Below are 22149 nucleotides of genomic sequence, written 5' to 3' on the forward strand. Positions count from 1 at the left end.
AAGCTCAATTATTAATTTTTGAGTCAATACAGAATCATACACTTTAAAGAACTGATATCAGATTATAAAATAATTAGCATAAAATGCTTAAACTTCCTGTACAATTATCCCCATAGGGGTCATACACTCTGTATAATCTACAGAAAGATACATAAAATACTTTTCAGATGACCACAATTATTATCCAGTTCTTTCTTTCAGCCAAAATCTCTTTTCCTGTGGTCTTGTGCCTTCTGAACAAATCTAATCCCTAACTGAAAGGTATCTAGACCTTGATGGCTTTCTTATGGGGACATAATAAATTATCATTAGTACTTTTAAAACCAGGCACCAAGAACTGGCCTTAAGGGTCTTTTTTTATATTCAGCAAATATATATAAAAATATTTTATGTATCACATATGATCTAGGCTCTGGAGATAATGCAGTACATAGAACAGATTAGGTCCCTGCTTTCATGGAGCTCACTGTAGTTGGAGATGAGAAAGAAGAAAAACAGTGCAGGGTACTAAGATGGTGGTTAGATGGAGGTTAGGGGAAGTTGTTTTAAATGGTAGACTAAGAGAAATTCTGATAAGGTGGCACTGAAGCAGAGAGTTAAAAAAACTGAGGACATGACTTATGTACATATCTTTAAAACAGTGTTCCAGGAAACATTAAATGCAAAGGGTCTGAGGCAGGAATGTGTTTGGGAAATTCACAAAATAACATGGAAGATGAAAGGTCTTGTAAATTGGAAACTGCAGCAGACTTGGGGACTTGATTCTACACCTTTCTGTTTCTAGAATATATCAGCTAGTGTTATGTTTTGATTTAATTGTTTCCTTCAGTGGATGCTCTGAATCTGGGTTGATTAGAAATAAGCTTATGAGGAGTTGTATATTCTGGTTGCAAAGAATGAGAGAGCAAAGAAAAGAGTAATTTCTTAAGGAAAAATTCCATAAAATATATTTTTGTTTTGTTTAAGAATAGTGGCGAGTTTAGGAAGCAATGTTTTTTATATTACGTAAGTATAATAAATGCTGACACAATGTCAAAACTGTAACAGGAAATAGGCATAGGCAACAAATTTTTTATGTAAAGCTTGACAGGTTTTCAGCTTCCTAGTGTTAACACTAATCAAGCATCCTCTCCTTCTAAAAAGCAACCAGCAGGGCCCCACATAAATCTAGAAAGCAACACTGCAGGTCTCAGTTATCTTTTGATCTTAGTATTTTCAAAAACACGAAAAATCTTAATATTAGCATCTTTTTCCTCACTCTTTTTTTTTTAGAGAAATGTGTATGTTAGCACATTCTATGGACTATCTTAGGCTTCCAATCATGTTGACAGATTACAAGAATCTCCTTTCACAATACTTTTTATTGGTAGATAAATCTAAAAAAAAGAAAAAGAGTAATTCATTGGGGGCATAAAGTGTTATAAAAAGAAATCTCAGCTTTCGCTGACAAACTGTCCTGGGGTTTTTCTACTACTAGAGTTGAAATCTTCATTTTATTCCAAAAAATAGGGTGACCTTGGAAATTCCTGGGATCTCTTTGTGCCTTCTTTCATTTGCAAAATACACCCAAAATGTCCTTACCTTCAAGAGCAATACATCCCAATATGTTTGCAAATGAGGAAAGTTCTGCAAATACTGAAGTAAGTCTTCTTGTTGTTGTTCACTCACTTGTGTCTCTTTGTGACCCCATGGACAGCAGCATGCCAGGCTTCCCTGTCTTTCACCATCTCCTGAAGTTTGCTCAAACTCATGTCCATTGAGTCAGTGATGCCATCCAACTGTCTCATGCTCTGTTGCCCTCTTCTCCTCTTGCCCTCAATCTTCCCCAGCATCAGGGGCTCTTTGCATCAGGTGGCCAGAGTACAGGAGCTTCAGCTTCAGCATCAGCCCTTCTAATGAATATTCAGGACTGATTTCCTTTAGGATTGACTGGTTTGATCTCCTTGCTGTCCAAGGGGCTTTCAAGAGTCTTCTCCAGCATCACAGTTCGAAGGCATAAATTCTTCGGCGCTCAACCTTCCAACTCTCACATCTATACATGATTACTGGAAAAACCATAGCTTTGACTATAGAGACCTTTGTCAGCAAAGTGATGTCTTTGCTTTTTAATACACTGTCTAGGTTTGTCATAACTTTTCTTCCAAGAAGCAAGTGTCTTTTTAAATTCATGGCTGCATTCAGCAGCTGCAGTGATTTTGGAGCCCAAGAAAATACAGCCTGTCACTGTTTTCACTTTTGTCTCCATCTATTTGCCATGAAGTGATGGGACTGGATGCCATGATTTTGAACACTGAGTTTTAAGACAGCTTTTCCACTCTCCTCTTTCACCCTCAACAAGAGACTCTTTATTTCCTAGTCTTATGGGTAATAAAGAATGAGAAGCTAGCTGAGAATAAAAACTTGATCCTCTCCCCCCATTTTTCCCTTTCCTCTTTTCTTCCTAAAAGAGATGGGAAGTCTAGGAAGACAGGAGGATTCCTAAAGCCTCAGGAAAAACAACAAAATGAGCACTTTGTTGGCCTTTTCTCTTTTCCACCTTCTGTTTTGTCTTTCTTTCTTACATGCATGACAAATGCACTCATATTTCTTCACTATTACACTAGACCAACTTTATACAGTGCGCAAATTTAATGTTCTTTCTCTCCAAGATAGAAACATATTTTTTGCCACTATTACTTGAAGAAGCAGAAGTGGAGGTTGGAGTCTGACCCTTGCTTTACTTAGCAAGGCATGCACTTGACATGGGATTATGTAAAAGGGACATTATTTCTGTTCATTCATCCAGACAGGTGTCATATACATAAAGATACCACATGCCTCTCTTATAAGTTCCAAACAAAATTACTGATTTGTTAATTACCAGGAACTGTTTTATTATCTCATTAAAAAAGTTCACAAAGGCATTTCCAAGGTTAAATTTAGTGTTCAATATATGTAGTGAATCATTTCAACCCCAGTTTTTTTCTTTATTTTAATTGGAGGCTAATTACTTTACAACACTGTGGTGGTTTTTGCCATACATTGACATGAATCAGCTATGGGTGTACATGTGTTTCCAATCCTGAACCCCCCTCCCACCTCCCTCCCCATCCCACCCCTCAGGGTCATCCCAGTGCACCAGCCCTGAGCACCCTGTCTCACGCATCCAACCTGGACTGACGATCTATTTCATATATGATAATATACATGTTTCAATGCTATTCTCTCAAATCATCCCACCCTCGCCTTCTCCCTCAGAGTCCAAAAGTCTGTTCTTTACATCTGTGTCTCTTTCGCTGTCTCGCATATAGGGTCAGCTTTACCATCTTTCTAAATTCCATATATATGGATTAATATGCCGTATTGGTGTTTTTCTTTCTGACATACTTCGCGCTGTATAATAGGCTCCAGTTTCATCCACCTCATTAGAACTGATTCAAATGCATTCTTTTTAATAGCTGAGTAATATTCCATTGTGTATATGTACCACAGCTTTCTTATCCATTCGTCTGCTGACAAATGTCAGCAGCATTCGTCTGTCCTGGCTATTGTAAACAGTGCTGTGATGAACACTGGGATATCAACCCGTTTAAATGTAAACTTCTCATCTTTTCTCTCCCAAATAGTTCCTGGTTTTATGGGAGCAATTGCGCTATACTTTTACTTTTGAAGAAAACAAAAGTCTGATTATCCTACATTGTCTAGAAAAATTTAAATCTCAATCTCATGTTTGATATTATAGTCTCTTATACAAGTTTTCAAAATTAAAGGTGTTTTTAGATGCTTTGTATAGCCTGTATTTTATTTAAATACCTTCTATCCATAGCATGACCCTTTTCTCTAAGCCTGTAAAAAATCTTTTACTGTGTGATTTTAAAAATGTCTCTTTAAAGAACAAAATAAAAAACAAGTTTTTTCCTATGCTTAAAGCTAGTCTTTATTTCTGAAAATAAGATACACACTATAAAATTCATACTACCCTAAAGGTTAATGACACTGCTTCTGCTATTTCTTGCCATCTTATATATATATATATAGACACATATATACATACATATACATGAAAGTAAATTTTTATAAGTATATTGAAGTGTACTTAAAAGAATAATGTGGTTGATACATATTTGATTTCTAATTATAACCTGGGACACAGTTAGTTAACAGATCAACTCTGTACTTTGTCATCACTTACCCTATACCTTTCCCTGGGGCAAGGTCTGTAGTTTCCTAATTTTCTCAGCTATCTGGTTCTGCTGCAGGTTAAGGTTAGACTGGAAGTAAGACAATGTCAAAGGTGACTAAACTCAGAGCTTACTTTGCCACACTCACCTCCCAAAGGCTCCATCTTTTTTAAGAAGGCTAGAGCAGCATCCGGAAATTCTATGCCTTATTGAATCCTTTCCATGACACTAGCCTATTGCTAAGCTTTAGTTCCTCATTTAAAAATATTAAAAAAAACAAACAAACAAGGCACTTTTCTGGGCAGTTCAGTGGTTAAGACTGTGCTTCCAGTGGAGCGGGCACAGGTTCCCTGGTTGGTGGAACTAAAATCCCACATGCCGTGCAGCAAGGTCAGAAAAACAAAACAAAACAAAACAAAAAACCAACCTGTCTTTCCCTTTATGAAAGTGATTTGAAGATTTAATGAATACTTTTTAAAATATATAAAAGTACTTTGTAATCTCTAAAACATAAATGTATACAGTAATAGCTGTACTGATTGAGTAAAGATTAAGTACTAGGAATAGCACTAGATGTTTTAAAGTGTTTGTGCTCCATCGCAGCTGATTCTTTGTGACCCCATGGACTGCAGCCTGCCAGGCTCCTCTATCCACGGAATTTTCCAGATGAGAATAATGGACTGGGTTGCTATTTTCTACTCCAGGGGATATTCACAATCCAGGGATCAAACCGTCATCTCTTGTGTCTCCTGCATTGGCTGGTGGATTCTTTACCACTGAACCACCTGGGAAGCCTGATTAAAGTGTTACTTCTTTTAATTCTCAAACAGACCTGCGAGTTTGATATAATTATACTCTATTTATACAGGTGTTCCTTAAAAATTTAGTGATGTTAGGTATCTTGCCAGGGTAAAATAGCAACAACATGGATTAAATTTAAGTCAATTCTAATCCAAAGTCCATACTTCTTTCACTATAGTCTTACCTCCGAATATAGGCTATATTTTTCCTGTGTACCACAACCAAGGCAATAACACCATTTAACTGACCTTAAGCAATGAATGGAAGAACTGCAGACAGCATGCACCTCTAGCAAAGTAGACTGAAAAAACACCCAGGTACTACATAAACTATGCTTAAATTTTAGAACAAACCACAGGTGAACTGGAAAATCCTTTGTCTCCATAATTTTTTATAGTTTTGATGCATAAAATAAAGGAGGAAATGAGATACTTAAGATGTAAGAATAATATGATTGCATCCTAACCAAGGTGGAGCTTAGGTTTTTCACCAGAAGTTCTATCCTAGTCACATTTTCAAGCAGACAGGCAAATCACAAATAGTACGGAAAGAAAAACTTAAGGATTTTCTGGAAAATAGCTAACAATACCAGAACGCTCTTTTTAGAAATGTAGAAAAGTTCTTTGTACTGTAGCTAATATTTCCTCTTTAGGCTTTGATATAAAGTTTGGCTTATAACCTTAATGTAGGTATATTTTTTACCCATGACAAAAATCAAGTTTAAGTATTTACCACACTGAGGTATAAATTCTTCTACTTAAAATACTATGTACACCAATTTTTACCTTCTTAGAACACTTTACATAATAGTTTTAAGTGAATGCAGTGAAAAGTTTCTCAGGAAAGCAGAAATGTCTGCTTAACAGTCAATATTCTTTTATGCCAATAAAAAGAAGATTCCATATACAAAATATTTTTTGAGCAATACTTGAGTAAACACTTTTAGAAGACTGAGTACATATCTGGATCTTTATTTCTCATAATGGCACTACTGGATAATCATGTTAGCTCCTACCTGTGCTCATTTATAAACACTGTCAGGACCTTATCAATCATTTAAGTCCAAAGAGGGCAACTGTCCTCAACCAATGAACCCACAGCATCATAGCTTCCATAAAGCTCTGCTCTCCAAACCCAAGTTCCGTAAGACCATGTCTATTAGATTAGTTTATGATTTCAAATATTCTCTTGAAGTTCCTGTTTAATGGTGAGACCAAAATTCATCTAATTATCCTGTCTTTAATAGATGCCTTCTAGGGCTTCCCTTGTGGCTCAGCTGGTAAAGAATTGCCTGCAATGTGGGAGACCTGGCTTCAATCCCTTAGTTTCTCAATAGCTTCAAGGCAAGAAGCATATTCATTGTTCCTGCCACAGCTATTGTCTTTACCAGCTATTCTGTCCTAGAAACAATGATGTGAATATCATAGAAAGAATCCTTGTCTAGATGCCAGAGTCTCCTAATACAGGGAACATACTACACATCTAACACACCCTGATGCAGCCAGCCAGCCTGAGTCTATTGTGCGATAGCTTTGGCCTCTAGGCTGGTCATGCTGCTGTTGAGAGTGGTTAGACCAATTTTATAGCTCGCTTTATTTAAAAATCTTACAGACTGAGCTTCTCTCTTTATAAGTTGCCTCTTTCAAGAAACATAAGACAAGTAAAAGACCTACACAAAATAAACACAAGAAAATTAACAAAATGGTTATAAGCTCATACATATCAATAATTATCTTAAATATAAATGGATTAAAAGTACTAACAAAAGACATAGGCTGGCTGGGTGGATGAAACATGTGCATGTATGTACTTCCGCTTACCATATCACTCTACTTAAACCCCCAAATTATATGTAATCATCTTACACTGTTAGGTTAATCATGTTTCCATTATAGCTTACAACTGTAATTATCTTTTTTGTCTGAATATTGATTGTGAAAATTGCTAAACGTCTTTTACTACTGTGATTATTTAACTATTATTTGCTTAATAACACTGTATTATGATTGGTCAACAGAAAATAATATAATTCTATATCACTAAAACTATCATTTAATAGGAAAACTGGTAATCACTTATTAAAAATCCAGATGCATATCAGAATTATCTTGAAATTTTTGAAAAATACAAATGTCCAGGTATTGCTTTTTTCCTCCAGAACTCCAGATGTGTTTCTAATGAGCATCCATGTTTAAAAACAACTGGCCTATATGATGATTTTATCTAGTTTGTTTCATTTATTCTATTTCATATTCAGTACTCTCATTTCATTTAGTTTATGTTTTCCAATTTTTGTGTCTCTTTTTATTGTTGTTCTTTCTCAAGCCTTCATCAAGAGTAGTAGAAAAGCTTTTGTACACACACACACATATATATAAATAGTATGTATAATATGATATATATATTAGAAAATCTATGAGATTTTGCCTAGCTAAAAAATTTATGATATTTTTATTCCACTTGTTCGACTTAGTATGAAAACAATGCTTAATTTCTAATTTATATTCACTCAAAAGTTTGATACAGTTCATGTATTCTGGCATCTAATATTACTGTTAAAAGACTAGAAAGTCTACTATATTAGTTATTTTTAAAAGAAAATTTGAATGAGGCTGGAAACTTCTAATCCAGTTCTAAGAATATAAAGAAATACTGTTGTAAAAAAAACAAACAAACAGGAAATTAACGTCATATAGTATAATTATTATATTTTTCATACAGTATTGCTAATGTGCAAATTTTGTTCCAATTTCACAAAATGCTACGGTAATGGCCATTATTTGTTTTCATACCTTATTCAAGATTCCATGTTGTATTTAGTTGCATTAAGCAGCTTTAGCTGCATGCAACAAATTCTGGTAAATTCTCTTCTCATTTTTATTCCATTACAAATATTTTCTAATATTTCTTGCTATATTAATAGCTTCTTAGACATACCCATCATTTAAAAGTGAACATTTAATTTTTTATATACATGGGGCTTTTAAGGTATCTTTGATATTAATTTCTCATTTTAATATTAATTTCACATTTAAATGTTTTCTTTTCTGCAACCACCATCTGTGTTTTTTCAGTCTTCTAACTTTATTGTGGCTTTCAATGGCTAAGTCAAAGACCTCTCTTGCTAAATGTCACATTACACTTGAAAATATGTGGGTTATTTTCAAATATCTTTTGATATTGACTTCTAACATAATTTTACAGTGACAAGAGAACAGACTCTGTATGATTTCAATACCTTTAGACAATGAAATTTTTGCACCCTGTTTTATGTCCCTGGATATGTTCCAGTGTCTCCTAGTTTAGTCTATATGTACCTGAATATACTTTGTATCCTACTGTTGTAAGAAAATTGTATAAATCTTAATTATGTTGAATTGGTTCATGATGTTTTTCAGGTCTACTATGCCCTTCTACTTTTCTGTATATTCATCTTATTAATTTTTGAGAGTTTGATATTGAAACTCCAACTAAAAAAATCTTAATTTATCTACTTAAAAAGTAAGTTTGATATATAGTAGAAATATATATAACCTTGTTCTATATTTTCCAAGTCTCTTATAAATGTGTTATCATACTTTCATAATTTCATCTGCTATTCAGCTGTATAAAGTCAAAATGTATTTTGACTTCAGTAACGTATTAGTGGCACAAAATAAATCACTTATGAACTAAATTGTGTTGTAGAAACAAGGCTGTAAAAAACAGACTATAATAGAAGATTATAGCATGGTTTTTCTAGATTTCTATTGAACAAATGGAAATTAAAATTATCCTATAAGTCAAGTCACCACTAAGGAGTGGTGAGTATAGAAAATAAGGTTAAAATAATAGGTCTAGTATGCAGAAAGTGCTCAATAAATGTTAGCAGCAGCTACAGCTATTACTACTAGTGTTGCTGCGGGTACTGCTAGTATTGCTATTAGTACTAGTCCTGATACTGATGCTACTACTTTTGTTGCTGAAAGATAGAAACTAAATGAGTTCTGCTGCAGACATCTGAGGTATACTCAACATCTATCACTCCCTACTTTCTTGCTTGCTTGTTGTTGTTGTTCAGTCACCAAGTCGTGTCCAGCTCCTTGAGACCCCATGGACTACAGCACGCCAAGCTTCCCTGTCCTTCACCATCTCCCAGAGTTTGCCCAGGTTCACGTTCATTGAATTGGTGATGCCATCCAACCATCTCATCCTCTGTTGTCTTCTTTTCTTTCTGTCTTCAGTCTTTTGCAGCATCAGGGTCTTTTCTGATGAGTCAGCTCTTTGCATCAGATGGCCAAAGTATTGGAGCTTCAGTTTCACATCAGTCCTTCTAATGAGTATTCAGGGTTGATTTCCTTTAAGCTTGATTGGTTTGATCTCTTCCTGTTCAAGGGATTCTCAAGACTCTTTTCCAGCACCACAGTTTGAAAGCATCAATTCTTTGTCACTCAACCTTCTTTACGGTCCAACTCTCACATCCGTACATGACTACTGGAAAGACCATTATTGTTTAGTCGCTAAGTCATGTCTAACTCTTTCACGATTCCAGGAACTGTACCCCTCCAGGCTCCTCTGCCCATGGGATTTCCCAGGCAAGTATAGTGCCATTTCCTTCTCCAGAAGATCTTCCTGAATCAGGGATCGAACCTGAGTTCCTGCTTGGCAGATGGATTCTTTACCACTGAGCCACCAGGGAAAGACCGTAGCCTTGACTATATGGACTTTTGTTGGCAAAGTGATGTCTTTGCTTTTTAATATACTGTTTAGGTTTGTCAGAGTTTTCCTTCCAAGAAGCAAGCATCTTCTAAGTTCATGGCTGCAGTCACCATCCACAGTGAGCCCAAGAAGAGGAAATCTGTCACTGCTTCCACCTTTCTCCCTTCTATTTGCCATGAAGTGATGGGACTGGATGCCATGATCTTAGTTTTCTTAACATTGAGTTTTAAGCCAGCTTTTTCACTCTCCTCTTTCACCCTCATCGAGAGGCTCTTTAGTTCCTCTTCACTTTCTGCCATTAGAGTGGTATCATCTGCATATCTGAGGTGGCTGATATTTTTCCTGGCAATTTTGATTCCAGCCTGTAACTCATGCAGCCTGGCAGTCTGCATAATGCGCCCTGCACAGAAGTTAAACAGGCAGGGTGACAACATGCTGCTTTGCTGTACTCTTTTCTCCATTCTGGACCAGTCAGTTGCTCCATGTTTGCTTCCAACTGTTCTTGCCCCACATATAGGTTTCTCAGGAGACAGGTAAGATGGTCCCGTATTACCATCTCTTAAAGAGTTTTCACAGTTATGGTCCACACAGTCAAGGCTTTAGTGGAGTCAATGAAGAAGAAGTGGATGTTTTTCTGGAATTCCCTTCCTTTCTCTATGATCCTGCAAATGTTCCCAATTTGATCTCTGGTTCCTCTGCCTTTTCTAAACAGAATTCTAATTTTTGCTCAGGAATCTACTTCTCAGAGAAGATGATCCTAACCCCATTTTAAGGTCTTATCTGTATTAGCTGAAACCACTTATGGTAATATTGTTCCTTTTGCTTGTGATTCGGTTAAGGGTGGACATGTGGCGTCTTGGCCAACAAAACATGAAGGAAGTCTGCTGAGGGAGCAGGGAAGAAGCTTTGGTAAAAACTTTTCATATACTTAAGAAAGACACATGGGAGTACTTTATCTCTTCTCTTCCTCTCAATATTGTCAGGGAAAAGTACCTTAGTTGTTCCGTTGCTCCCTTTTTGATGCTTTTCAGTTTCCTTTAAAAAAATACGACCTTAGGATATTTTCCTTACTATCTGGTCAGCTCTTTGCTGATTTTAAAATGTTGAAAAAAATCTTATTCAGCAATCTAAAAAAACTTTTCTGTCAGAGTAATGTCATTACCAAAAACAGGTTTCACATTTGTTTCTAAAATGAACTAAGATTGATTTGATTAAAGAATTTTATACATACTATTTATAGTCTTTTTAATTGTTTTTTTTAAAGTTTATATTTACAATGCTTCAGGTGTACAGCAAAGTGATTCAGTTATATCTACCTATATATATTTTTTTCTTCAGATTCTTTTTCATTATTGGTTATTACAAGATATTGAATATAGTCTTCTGTGCTATACAGTAGGTCCTTCAAACCAAAAACAAACTCAACAGACATAGGAAAAAAAACTTAAGGTTAGCAAAAGAAGAAGGGAGAAGGATAAATCAGGAATTTGGGAATGACAAATACAATCTTCTTTATAATAATCAGTTTTCTACTGCAAAGCCAGACTAGCTTTGTGCTCTTCAATGCAGCTGCCACTCGCCACATGCGGCTGTTTAAACTAAATTAATTAAAGACTCTGTTCTTCTGTTGCACTAGATGAATTTCAAGTGCTCAACAGCTAATTTGACTATGCACTGGACAGTGCATATATAGAATGTTTCCATCATTGAGGACCATTCTCTTGGACAGTGCTGGGCTAGATTATGTGTCTAGAAAGTTTAAATTTTCAATTAGATTAAATTTTAAAAGGCTCCAGCTTGCACAATTTATGCTCAGATAGCTTTATTAACTTGGATAGCATGAAAATAAATTTTGGTGTGGTAATTGTCTCAAATTCTGAACTAGTAGAGATAAGATTAAAGAAAAAACATTATTTGCATATCCATTATATATATATATATATCTTAAATATATCTCCTTAACATTTGATGAAAGCTGAAACAGAAGACAAAGATACTAATAGAAATGTCAAGTGACCAACAGCAAGCTTTATAAAAACTCTGAGCATATAAAATATGGGTAAAAATGAAATAAGCTTGGCATGTGTGTCTGGCACGTCTTTATCTGTTTTTTTATTACCTACCATACATTATTCATATTATATAGCACTTGTGTTATTAGGCCCAAAATGTGGGCCCACCTCTACAACTATATAATAGAAATAGATGGGGATTGAGAGGTGGGTTTGGCTTTCACACTCCTACGTAACACAGTCTAATATACAGTAGGACTCCCTTCTTATTCTTCTCATGCATAAAACCTCTATTTTCCGAGATTTATGTTATTCATCCAAATCACTATTTGGTTTCATCATTGCTTTTTACTAACCTCATGATGACCACTTCCCGTCATTGGTTAAAGAGCTTCATACTTACTTCACAGTTTCACTATATGCTCTAAGTCCTAATGTCACCCACGTGGAAGACTCCCCAAACTCCCTATCCTTAACAATCCTTGAACTTTTTGACCTCCATTCAATATTGGGGGAGCACTCCCATGACCATACTCTAGATCTGACCTCAATGAGAACAGTCTCACTTCTCGCATCTTAAATTCATATATTAATACATTCCACTCTTGGATCCTGTGACTTGCTATCTCTTTCACCCTGTTTATCCCGCAACCCTTCTTTCATTTTTATGGGTTTTTCAAAGTTAGAGATCTAACTTTCTCCCTGCTAGCCCTCTTTATAGACTCCTTGTCATTCCCTAGTGTGCAGTGCATGACTCACCAGTATCCTGAAATTCTTCTTGACTTGTTTGCTGTTCTGTTATAGTCTCACCTTTCTCTAACCCATTTTCATCTAAAGCATAAATCTGAGACTAAATTTTAACCTACACACTTTGCACTTAATTTCATTTGTGCCTAGAAATCTCTCAATGTGTCTTCCTTCTTTTCTTTTCCAATTTGCCCTTCAGGTCTTTAGCTTCCTAAGGGAAGAAATCCTTAACCCCCTAATTAGGCTATGTGCCAATTCCACATGTTTTTATAGCATTCCATACTTCTTCTATCATATCACTTGTCACCCTGCCTTGTGATTTTCTGTGACTTCCTAAGAAATTATAAAATCCTTGAAGGCATAGACTCTCTTACTCTAGCATAGTCTGATAAAAGTAGGCACTCACAAAAAAAAAAAAAAAAGTAGGCACTCAATTACTTGTTAATTAATGCTGGAAATTTAATGTAATCATTGTAATTGAAGCTACATCTAATTATTAAATTGAAGCTACATGTATTATTAAAAATAAGTTTAATAGAACTAAATATCATAAGCTATAAATACGAGTGTGTTAGCAATAATATGAGGAGAAATAGAGTAGGGTAAGGAATAGAGTAGAGTAGAGTAGGAATAGAATAGAGTAAGAGTCCCAGGGCTGTAGGGAGAAGGGAGAGTTGCAATTTTAAATTCAGTATTCGGATTAGGCCTCACTGAGAAGATGATCAGTTGAGTAAAGGTGAGGTAAGGGAGTCAGTGGTGTAGATATTTGGGTTGGAAGAGTATATAAGGCAAAGAGAACAGCTAGTGCAAAAGCCCTAAGGTGGGAGCATGCCTGGCACGTACAAGGAGGGAGACCGTGTGCCTGCAGCCGGGTGAATAAGGAGGAAAACAGTAAAAGACGAGTTCAGGGAAGTAACAGAAGCCCAGATTGTGCAGGCTTGCAGACATCTGTATGAGTTTGAATTTAAGTAAAACAGAGAGCCATTGAAAGGTGTTGGGTAAAATACACCCAAACTCTGCCTCTTATATTGAGCACTGTAGGGAGCAATAGTAATATCAAGAAATTCACTGAAAAAGCTATTTAGAATAACCCAGGGAAAGATAGGGGACAACTTCCCTGACGGTTCAGTGGTAAAAAATCCACCTGTAATGCAGGAGACACAGGAAACACAGAAGAGCATATGAATGAGGAATACTGTGGGAGTGTAGGTAATAGTCTCATGATATGATAACAAATTAAAAGCTGTGAATTTTAGATAGGAGATAGGAAAAACTATTTGGAAGGAGTAATAAGATATAATGACTGGGTATGGGCCTCCGTGGTGGCACAGTGGGAAAGAATCCACCTTCAATGCAGGAGATGCAACAGATGCAGGTTCGATCCCTGGGTGGGGAAGATCCCCTGGAGCAGGAAATGGAAACCCACTCCAGTATTCTTGCCTGGAGAATCCCATGGACAGAGGAGCCTGGTGAGCTACAGTCCATGGGGTCACAGAGAGTCGGACATGACTGAGCAATTAACACACACTAATAAGATTTAAAAAAGATAGTCAATTCACTTCTAGGCCCAATCAATCATGGGCTAGGGGAGAAAACACAAGTCCTTAATTTTAGAGGCCTGCAAAGGAAGCAGTATCTTCAGAGGAAAGCCAGTTTCCATTAGAACAAGAAGGTAACAGGAAAGAAAATTCAGAGACTTCAAGATATAAGGGATTTTGCTGATGATGAATCATGAGTTTCTGGGGGCACAGAGAAGTTTCAGTGGTTGGGAAGGTACAGGTAACAGCAGGGATATGCAAAGATTTATGGAATTGAATGGAAAGAGACAAGGAATGATGTGGAAGTCTGGGACTTCTTGAAGTGGCAAACGTAAAATGGAATAAAGGCCATACTAAGATTAATCCTTATTTCTTGAACTCAAGAAAGATAATGGTGGCAAGGTTATGAGTAATGAGGGGCTAGGAAGTTCAGGGGGTGTGTGTTTCTCTCTTGATTCCTTTTCAGGAAAGCATATTTGCTCCTAGTGCTGGAGCTTCCTCTTGACTCTTGTCAATGGAATTGATGGACCTAAAAGGCTGGTTCCTCCAATTTCAAAAACTCATGTGACCCTCACACACATGGATTTCTGATCAAACTAATTCACAGTTTAAAAAGTTTCCCTGCTCTAGGGAAAATGTAAGCTAACTTTTCATAGCAAAATTTGGTTTTACTTACATCTGTGTTGCAGGAGCGATACCGTTTCCTTTCCCCAAGGCAATATTTTCCACCTCCTGAAGGTCTGAAAACACATTTTGTTTAACATGTGAATATAATATATCTAACCACATAAAGAATACATAAATTGCTTGATGAAAACATATTGACATTTAAGAAAATAAAAAATTTGACATTTTATTAGTTATTAAAATAATAATCATTGGGATTGCAATAATGATGATTGTTAAACAAAAATTAAGACAATTTACTATGAGTAATTTTATAAGTAATTTTATTAGGCTTTTAATTGTGATGATATATACATTCTTAGGAAAATGTGATTAAATTAATGTACTTTCTAATTAACATAGTAAACAGGTATTCAGTTCAACACAATGAGTTTAAAAATCATTTATAATGAAAAGCCATTTGAATCATATTCAACAAAACACATAATCTGATACTATATGTTTATCAAGTAGGAAGTGGAAAGTTTGTTTTTATAGACTAGAAATAAGGAGAAGACACTAAATAACTCTCTGGAAATAGCTTCAGTTCAGAGTATATAATGCAGAAATAAATCTCTGTTTCATTTCAAATATTATATAAAGTTTAAAAGAATTAAATCTAAACATCAGATAGGCTTGTATTATATAGACACTTTATAGTACATTCAATTAGGGTGTTAAATACTTGTTTAATTAATTAATAAATTAATTAAATTAATTTCTGGAGTATTTAACATTAGAGAAAGTCATATGCTATCATTTTGGCAAGTAATATTTGAATGGAAAAAACTAACTTCTTGTTTCAAAAGTGGTCCAAGTCATTCTCTTAAGTATTTCGGTATATTATTTACTACCATAGGGTTTTATACTTTTGGTTATTAAATTACAGTAGCTTGGAGCTGAACTTCATTATTCTGCACTTGTTTTAAAAAGATCACGTCTCAGTTATAATTTTGGTTCACTGATAACTATTATCAATTTATTACATTATCAATTATCTCATTGATATTAATTACAAATGAGATAATAAAAGTTACACTTTGAATATATTTTGAATGACAGTGAATGCTGACTTTAAACAAGAGGAAAAAAATGGCCCAGTTTGAGCCAGGATGGGAGAAATGGGTTGGTCAGACAAAAACAAGGTAGTGGGAATAGTGGTGGCACTGTTGTTTTATGAGTGGGTGACAGTGAGCTCTGTTTAATAGAATGAAAAAACAGAAGTAATACAAAGGGAAAGGATTTCAAACTAAAAAAGAAGAAAAGAGAAGACACATTTAGAGGGAGGAACCAAAGACAGGGATACTAAGTTAAAATGGGAAAAAATAAAAATAGACCATCTTTTACAGCAGGGGGAAAAAGCAGAGGTGATATCATAACATCATTCTGCACCAAATAATTGTCAGCAAGAAAGTCCTTAACCTGAGTTCTAGACAAAAATGGGAGCACTTGACATGAAGCAGCTAAGGAGCAGTTTAGTCTCTGTGGTAGGACACAAAAGACCAACTAGAGAAATCATCCACCTGTAATGGGCACTGGTGGGAGGGAGAAGCAATACAGCTTAGTAAGGAATACGGATGGGCTGGCTTTATGCCAGGGGGACTCTGGCTAGAGAAAGAGTGGTGGGAGAAGAGCAGTCTGACCTGCATAAAACAGTCATGAGGAGAAAAGTGGTGGCAGTTCCGGAAGATGATTAATGGGGGCATGTGAATGGAAACTATTTTAACACATGGGCAGTATTCTTTTCATTGTGATTTGTGATGCGAATCAAGGCATTTCAACCCTTGAAGTGCTCTCATTGGTCTTTTTAATACTAATGTAGCAGTAATAATTTTATGTGACATGTGAAAAGACCTTAGGTTTCCTGGGAATAATGGTAATGTAGCTAAGACCAGACCTGGTTTCATCCATAATTCAGTAGTTTTTGGAGGAGGAAATCTATCTGATTATTACTAGATTAAAAGTCTGGCTATACCTGGGATAGATACACAATGCTTTTCTTTTCTTTTTAGTTACACAGTAAGGTGAAAAGAAGAAAAAGAAAGTCTGTCTAACAAGGCTCCTCCACTTTCCAGTGCCTATTGCTTGTTCTGAAGACAAGCACTTGGCTCACTGGTGAAACGTTTTTACAGATAACATGTGAAACCACAGCTTTGAATCATTTCCAACTGTGTCTTTTTGTTGGCTCCGGCTTACTTTAGCTACTTACGCTGGACTGTCACAGTGTCTTAGGGATGAGGAGACGCCTCCCCCGCAGGTCCTGCTGCACTCTCCCCATAGTGACCAGGGACCCCAGCCCCCATCTATGCTCTGGGGCCAAGTCCCAAAAGGAACACAATCTCCCTGATAACACCACTGCAAGATTTCACAGAAAACACAGAATTAGCTTTTAGGCAGACAGGGCTACCAGGATAGAAATAAATACATAAGTGTCAGGCACTGACCAATTATAGGCATTAGCATTCTCCCAATAGATAACAGACTGAGAGTTCTTTAGCTGTGTTTAGACACTGGTAAAGGTGCATGTGATTTGCAAATTATCTTTAGCTAAACAATGATTTATAAATCTCTAACAAATACCAGGCGTCTAAAAAACTTTACTTCTTTTTTTCCTTCTTTCTCTTCCTCCAGACTTTTGGTGTTTTCTCATTATAGAGATCTCAAAAGTCTTTTTTAGGTATTTTAGTATTATAACATTTTTTTCTTTATATTCCACTATTATTAGACTCATGGAATGATAACGCAATATGGAAAGTTCCCCAGTAAGGAATTTTTATGATGGCAATTGCTTTCTCTTTAAAAAAAAAAAAAAAAAAAGGCCGATTGAGGCTACAATAGTAAAAGAATGTGTTGTGGCATTTCATCTACATGAGTACTGCAGACATAATAAAAGTAATGCCAAGACACTAGGGACAGGATACAAAAAACCCCTTATTTACACTGACTAGCCATGTGTATAGCCCTTACATGAACATGTGAACTGGAATTCTTCTCAGCTTTACTCTCTGCAATAAACCACACATACTGTACATAAGTAGAAAGCCAGGAATAATTTATCGAGATGCAGACATCACATAATCAGCTCATAACTCTAACATGATAAATCTTATTTGCAGAATAGGGTAAAAATGAAAGCTGTTTTTTAAAAAACCAAGCACTATGCAAGGTTTTTATTAGCGTATTTTTTCTGAGCTATCAAAATTTGATGAACCATGCTGATGCTTGGAGAAGGAAATGGCAACCCACTCCAGTATTCTTACCTGGAGAATCCCACGGACAGAGGAGCCTGGTGGGCTAGTGTTCATGGGGTCACAAAGAGTCAGACACAACTGAGTGACTAAGCAGCATGCTGATGTTATGAAAGTTCTTTGCTTATATGGTGAATAACAATAGTGAACATTATCAGAGTTGAGTAACTGTCAGCAATGTTATAAGACTATTAAATAAAAATTCAACTTTATATTAAAATGTAAAGGGTTTATGACATGTGATGTTTTAAAAGTAATCAATTTATTATATTAATTCCATATATCCAGAATTCTTTCACTTTCATCATTTGTACTGCTATCACTCTAGACCAAATTGGCAAATGGAATAGCTTGTTATCTGGTCCCCCTGCCTCACCTTCTTCTATCTATAATCGACCTATTCTCCAGGGAGCTATCAGAAAGCTCTTTTAAAACATACTATGGTATCATGTTACTCTTTTCCTCAAAAGACTGTAATGGTTTCCTCTTCCCCAAGGTCAACAGTGACTTTTGTGACCTCGCCCCTGCCTCCCTCTCCAGCCTTAATCTCTTTCTGGTACAGAATGCTCCAGACACACTGGCTTTCTTTCTGTTCCTCAATACACTAAATTTGTTCTCTGCTCAGGGTACTTGGATTTGCTGGTCCTCCCAGAAATACTCTTCTAATTCCTTCTATTGTAGTCTTCTCCTCATTCGGTCTCAGGCCAAGTGTCATTCAAAGAGGGGGCCATCTTTCCTTGACCACTCTTATTATGAAGTGGCTGTACCTCACTACCCCTGTCGCCCTCCCCTCCTCCTACTCCAGCATGTACAGAGATTACATCTTCCTGTTTTAGTCCCCTTTACCACTCATTTAAATTATCCATGGCAGAAGATGCGATGGGTTAGATAACATCACTGATTCAGTGGACGTGAATTTGAGCAAAATCCAGGAGATAGAGGAGGACAGGGAAGCATGGCATGCTTACAGTCCATGGAGTTGCAAAGAGCCAGACACGACTTAGCCACTGAACAGGAATAACTTATTTTTCAAATTATATTTTATTACTTTTATTGTCTACTGTCTTTAGTATACAAAAGCCTTAAGAGCCACATGTGGCTATTCAAATTTAAATTAATTAAAATTGAAAATTCTGTTCCTGAGACCCCTTCTAGGATTCCATAGCCACATGTGTCTAGTGGCTATGATACTTGACAGAGTAGATACAGAACATTTCTGTCATCACAGAATGTTCTAATTGAAAATGCTGAATGTCTAGAATAGTGCCCAGAATGTAGTGGATATTTAACAAAGCTTTATTGAATGAATGAATATATTAGTTAAGTTATTGAATTCTGTGTCCCATTTTGGTTACTACATTTCAAGAAGGAACTGGAGATACTGGAGGGTAAAGAAAGTCAAATTCATCTTTTCGTCCTTGGTAGTTGGCATTTAGAGAATGTTTCAGTAGTTGTAACAACATAAGGACTTTTTAAGAAAAGTGCAAAGGAATTATCATTTGTCTATAAAAAATTAGGCAAGAGCAAGTTAAAATCTGGTTGATTATATAAGGCCAAACATTCTGATCCTAAATCAAATAAATGTTAAAGTAGTGCATTAAAAAAGATAATGAGTTTTGGGCAATTAAAAAGTATTATGAAGAGAAAAAAACCATCTGTCAAAAATGATGTAGCAGAGGTAGTCAGCTGAACCGATAATACAGCACCAACTCTGGAAGCAGGGCCGCTAATTATGTACATGTGAGAGGGGGAATGTTCAAGGTGCCAGCTTGTGATTTACCTAATTGATCTTGAAGACCAACCAGTTTGTATAATGGTATATCAATTGTGTTATATCTTCATCTTTATAAAAATCATAACAGTGAATCAAATATCCTCTGGTTTTTATATTTTTGGTATTACAAATGTTATTACAAGTAGCTACGTGTAAAAATATTTATGCCTCACCTGTTTTCCTATGAGAGTAACTGAGTAATGTACTATTAATCAGCAATTACTGCTTTTTCCCCCTGTGGTCTGGAAGGACTGATGCTGAAGCTGAAACTGATGTGAATAACTGACTCATTTGAAAAGACCCTGATACTGGGACTGATTGAAGGCGGCAGGAGAAGGGGATGAAAGAGGATGAGATGGGTGGATGACATCACCGACTCAATGGACATGAGCTTGAGTAAGCTCTGGGGAGTTCATAATGGACAGGGAAATCTGGTGTACTGCAGTCCATGGGGTCGCAAAGAGTCAGACATGACAGAGAGATTGAACCGACCGAACACTTAAAAATTCCAAATTTGCATATTTTTAAGTCGGAAACTTAGCATTACTGATTTCAAATAAGAATAAAATTTGATTTTACATTTATCTTATATAATCACAGAGCTGCACTTAAAGCTCAAAAAGACTTTAAAATTTATGTGATCTAAGCACTACATTCTTTCATATGAGGCAACTAGAATCTAAGAAGGTTGACTTGCCCAAGATCACTTACTGAGAGAAAAGGATTTGCTGTCCAAATACACATAAAAAATGTGGGGAAAAATCAATTGGAGGTGTAGGACTATACATCTGAAGATATTAAAGAATATGCTAATATACTTTATCGAACTGTTTTTACTACATAAAATACAAAATAACACTAGAGATTTTTTAAAAATTCAATTAGCTGCAAGCATATATATATGTTTTTTCATACTTCCTTGAATATTCTTATAATTAGTAGAGGAAAAAATTCCACTTTGTGCATTTTTTTAAGGCATGAAATTGTGAAGGCCACAAAAACACTGAAAGATATAGGTTCTAAAATATTAAATAATATTTTTTGACATGTTTTCTAGATGCTCACAAAATACAGCACGGGGAAAGAAATCACATAAAGTCTCTTGTTTTCCTTTTAAAATGTATACTTAAGGTACAAGATAAATACAAATATTCAGTTTGTAAAATGTTGCTCAGTTTTTACCATTAATTAATAATATACATAGCAGCAGTATTCTGTAAGCGGTTTGCTAAAACCTTTTATTGTGAAAATTCATGCTATAGATTATATCTATTCTACAGTCATAATATAATAGACAATTATATCATAAAGTTAAATAACATAAATTGGGTAAAGAATGAAGAATTCATAATAATAAGTATCAGCCATTTAGCAGTTGACAAGAGACTAGTGTCTAGTTTAGTAATTAATTAACAACTTAGTCTTCAGTCAGTGTGTTGATTTTAGTCGCTCAGTCGGGTCAGATTCTTTGCCACCCCATGGACTGTAGCCCACCAGGCTCCTCTGTCCATGGGGATTCCCAATGGCAAGAATACTGGAGTGGGTTGCCAAGATCCAGGGGATCTTCCCAACCCAGGGATCAAACCCAGGTCTCCCACATTGCAGGCGGATTCTTTACCATCTGAGCCACCAGGGAAGCCCACCAGGGAAGTCTGTGTGGAGCCTGTTACAAACTTCAGTTCTCATTTTAGCAACATCCTTCTTCGGTCCAAAGCAAGTCCTTTGTTTCTTTTCGTTAGTTTCCCTAACTACAAAATGGGGATTAATTCCAGTTTTTGATTATAATATGGTTTGGATTAGGATGACTACGGAAATTAGTTCTATACAGACATCAAAGAAGTTAAAAATCTATCAAATGACTTGTTTAGGTTTGCTCTCTGGCAAAATGTTCTTTTGTGCTTATTTACTTTCCTCTCAACCTTGTGTTTACAGGAAAGGATCTCTGGAATTTTTGCTACCTCTCCTGGTAGTATTATGTATCTTAATGTAGTACATGATTTTAAGAGAAGAAACTCATTTAACTTACTAAGTTTTTTAAGAAACCTATAGGGAACTACATGTGGATCAAGTTATTTGAGCTAATTTTCTAGATGAAGATGATAATCAATCTATACTAAGATTTTAATGTAAGTCATAATTAATATAATTAGATTACACCAAATAAACTTTAAGTACACAAATCCTATAAGCACACTAAAGGTGAGAATTCTGAGATTTGTATTTTCTATTTTTACCCTTTTTTAACCTGAAGATGCCCAAACTGTAAAAGTTCTATTTCCACAGACATAGAGTTTTACTTCATTTCTTAAACTACAAAAGTTAAATATTCAGAGGGAAACTAGTTTTCAATTTTTATTCTCAAGGGTTATATCCAATCTAGTGATTTTGTACTATTCTAAATATCAGTCATATTACTTTAGCCTAAACTATCCAGATACAGTAGATAAATTTGACCTTCTTTTCGCTAATTCAGGTGTGTTTAACCAGATTCAGAAAGGTGAAAGA

At 35.8% G+C, this 22149-nt stretch overlaps 1 protein-coding gene across 10 annotated transcripts in view; it reads right to left on the minus strand.

The window, feature by feature from the left end:
* ADAMTS6 (ADAM metallopeptidase with thrombospondin type 1 motif 6) overlaps positions 1–22149 on the minus strand; it is a 282617-nt gene that overhangs the window by 83865 nt on the left and 176603 nt on the right. For 9 of the 10 annotated variants that reach the window (XR_010659003.1, XM_065905423.1, XM_065905426.1 and 6 more), the window contains 2 exons: positions 16832–16977; positions 14633–14696 (listed from right to left, as the gene is read on the minus strand). Coding sequence is in view for 9 of the 10 variants with exons in the window: in XM_065905423.1 (XP_065761495.1) it covers positions 14633–14696; positions 16832–16977 (210 nt within the window). In the remaining variant the exon portion in view is untranslated. The remainder of the gene's footprint in view (positions 1–14632; positions 14697–16831; positions 16978–22149) is intronic. The other variant, XM_065905425.1, reaches the window with a different exon arrangement.

The sequence above is a fragment of the Muntiacus reevesi genome, chromosome 14 (genome assembly GCF_963930625.1).
Source record: "Muntiacus reevesi chromosome 14, mMunRee1.1, whole genome shotgun sequence".
In the NCBI taxonomy this organism is placed as follows: Eukaryota; Metazoa; Chordata; class Mammalia; order Artiodactyla; family Cervidae; genus Muntiacus; species Muntiacus reevesi.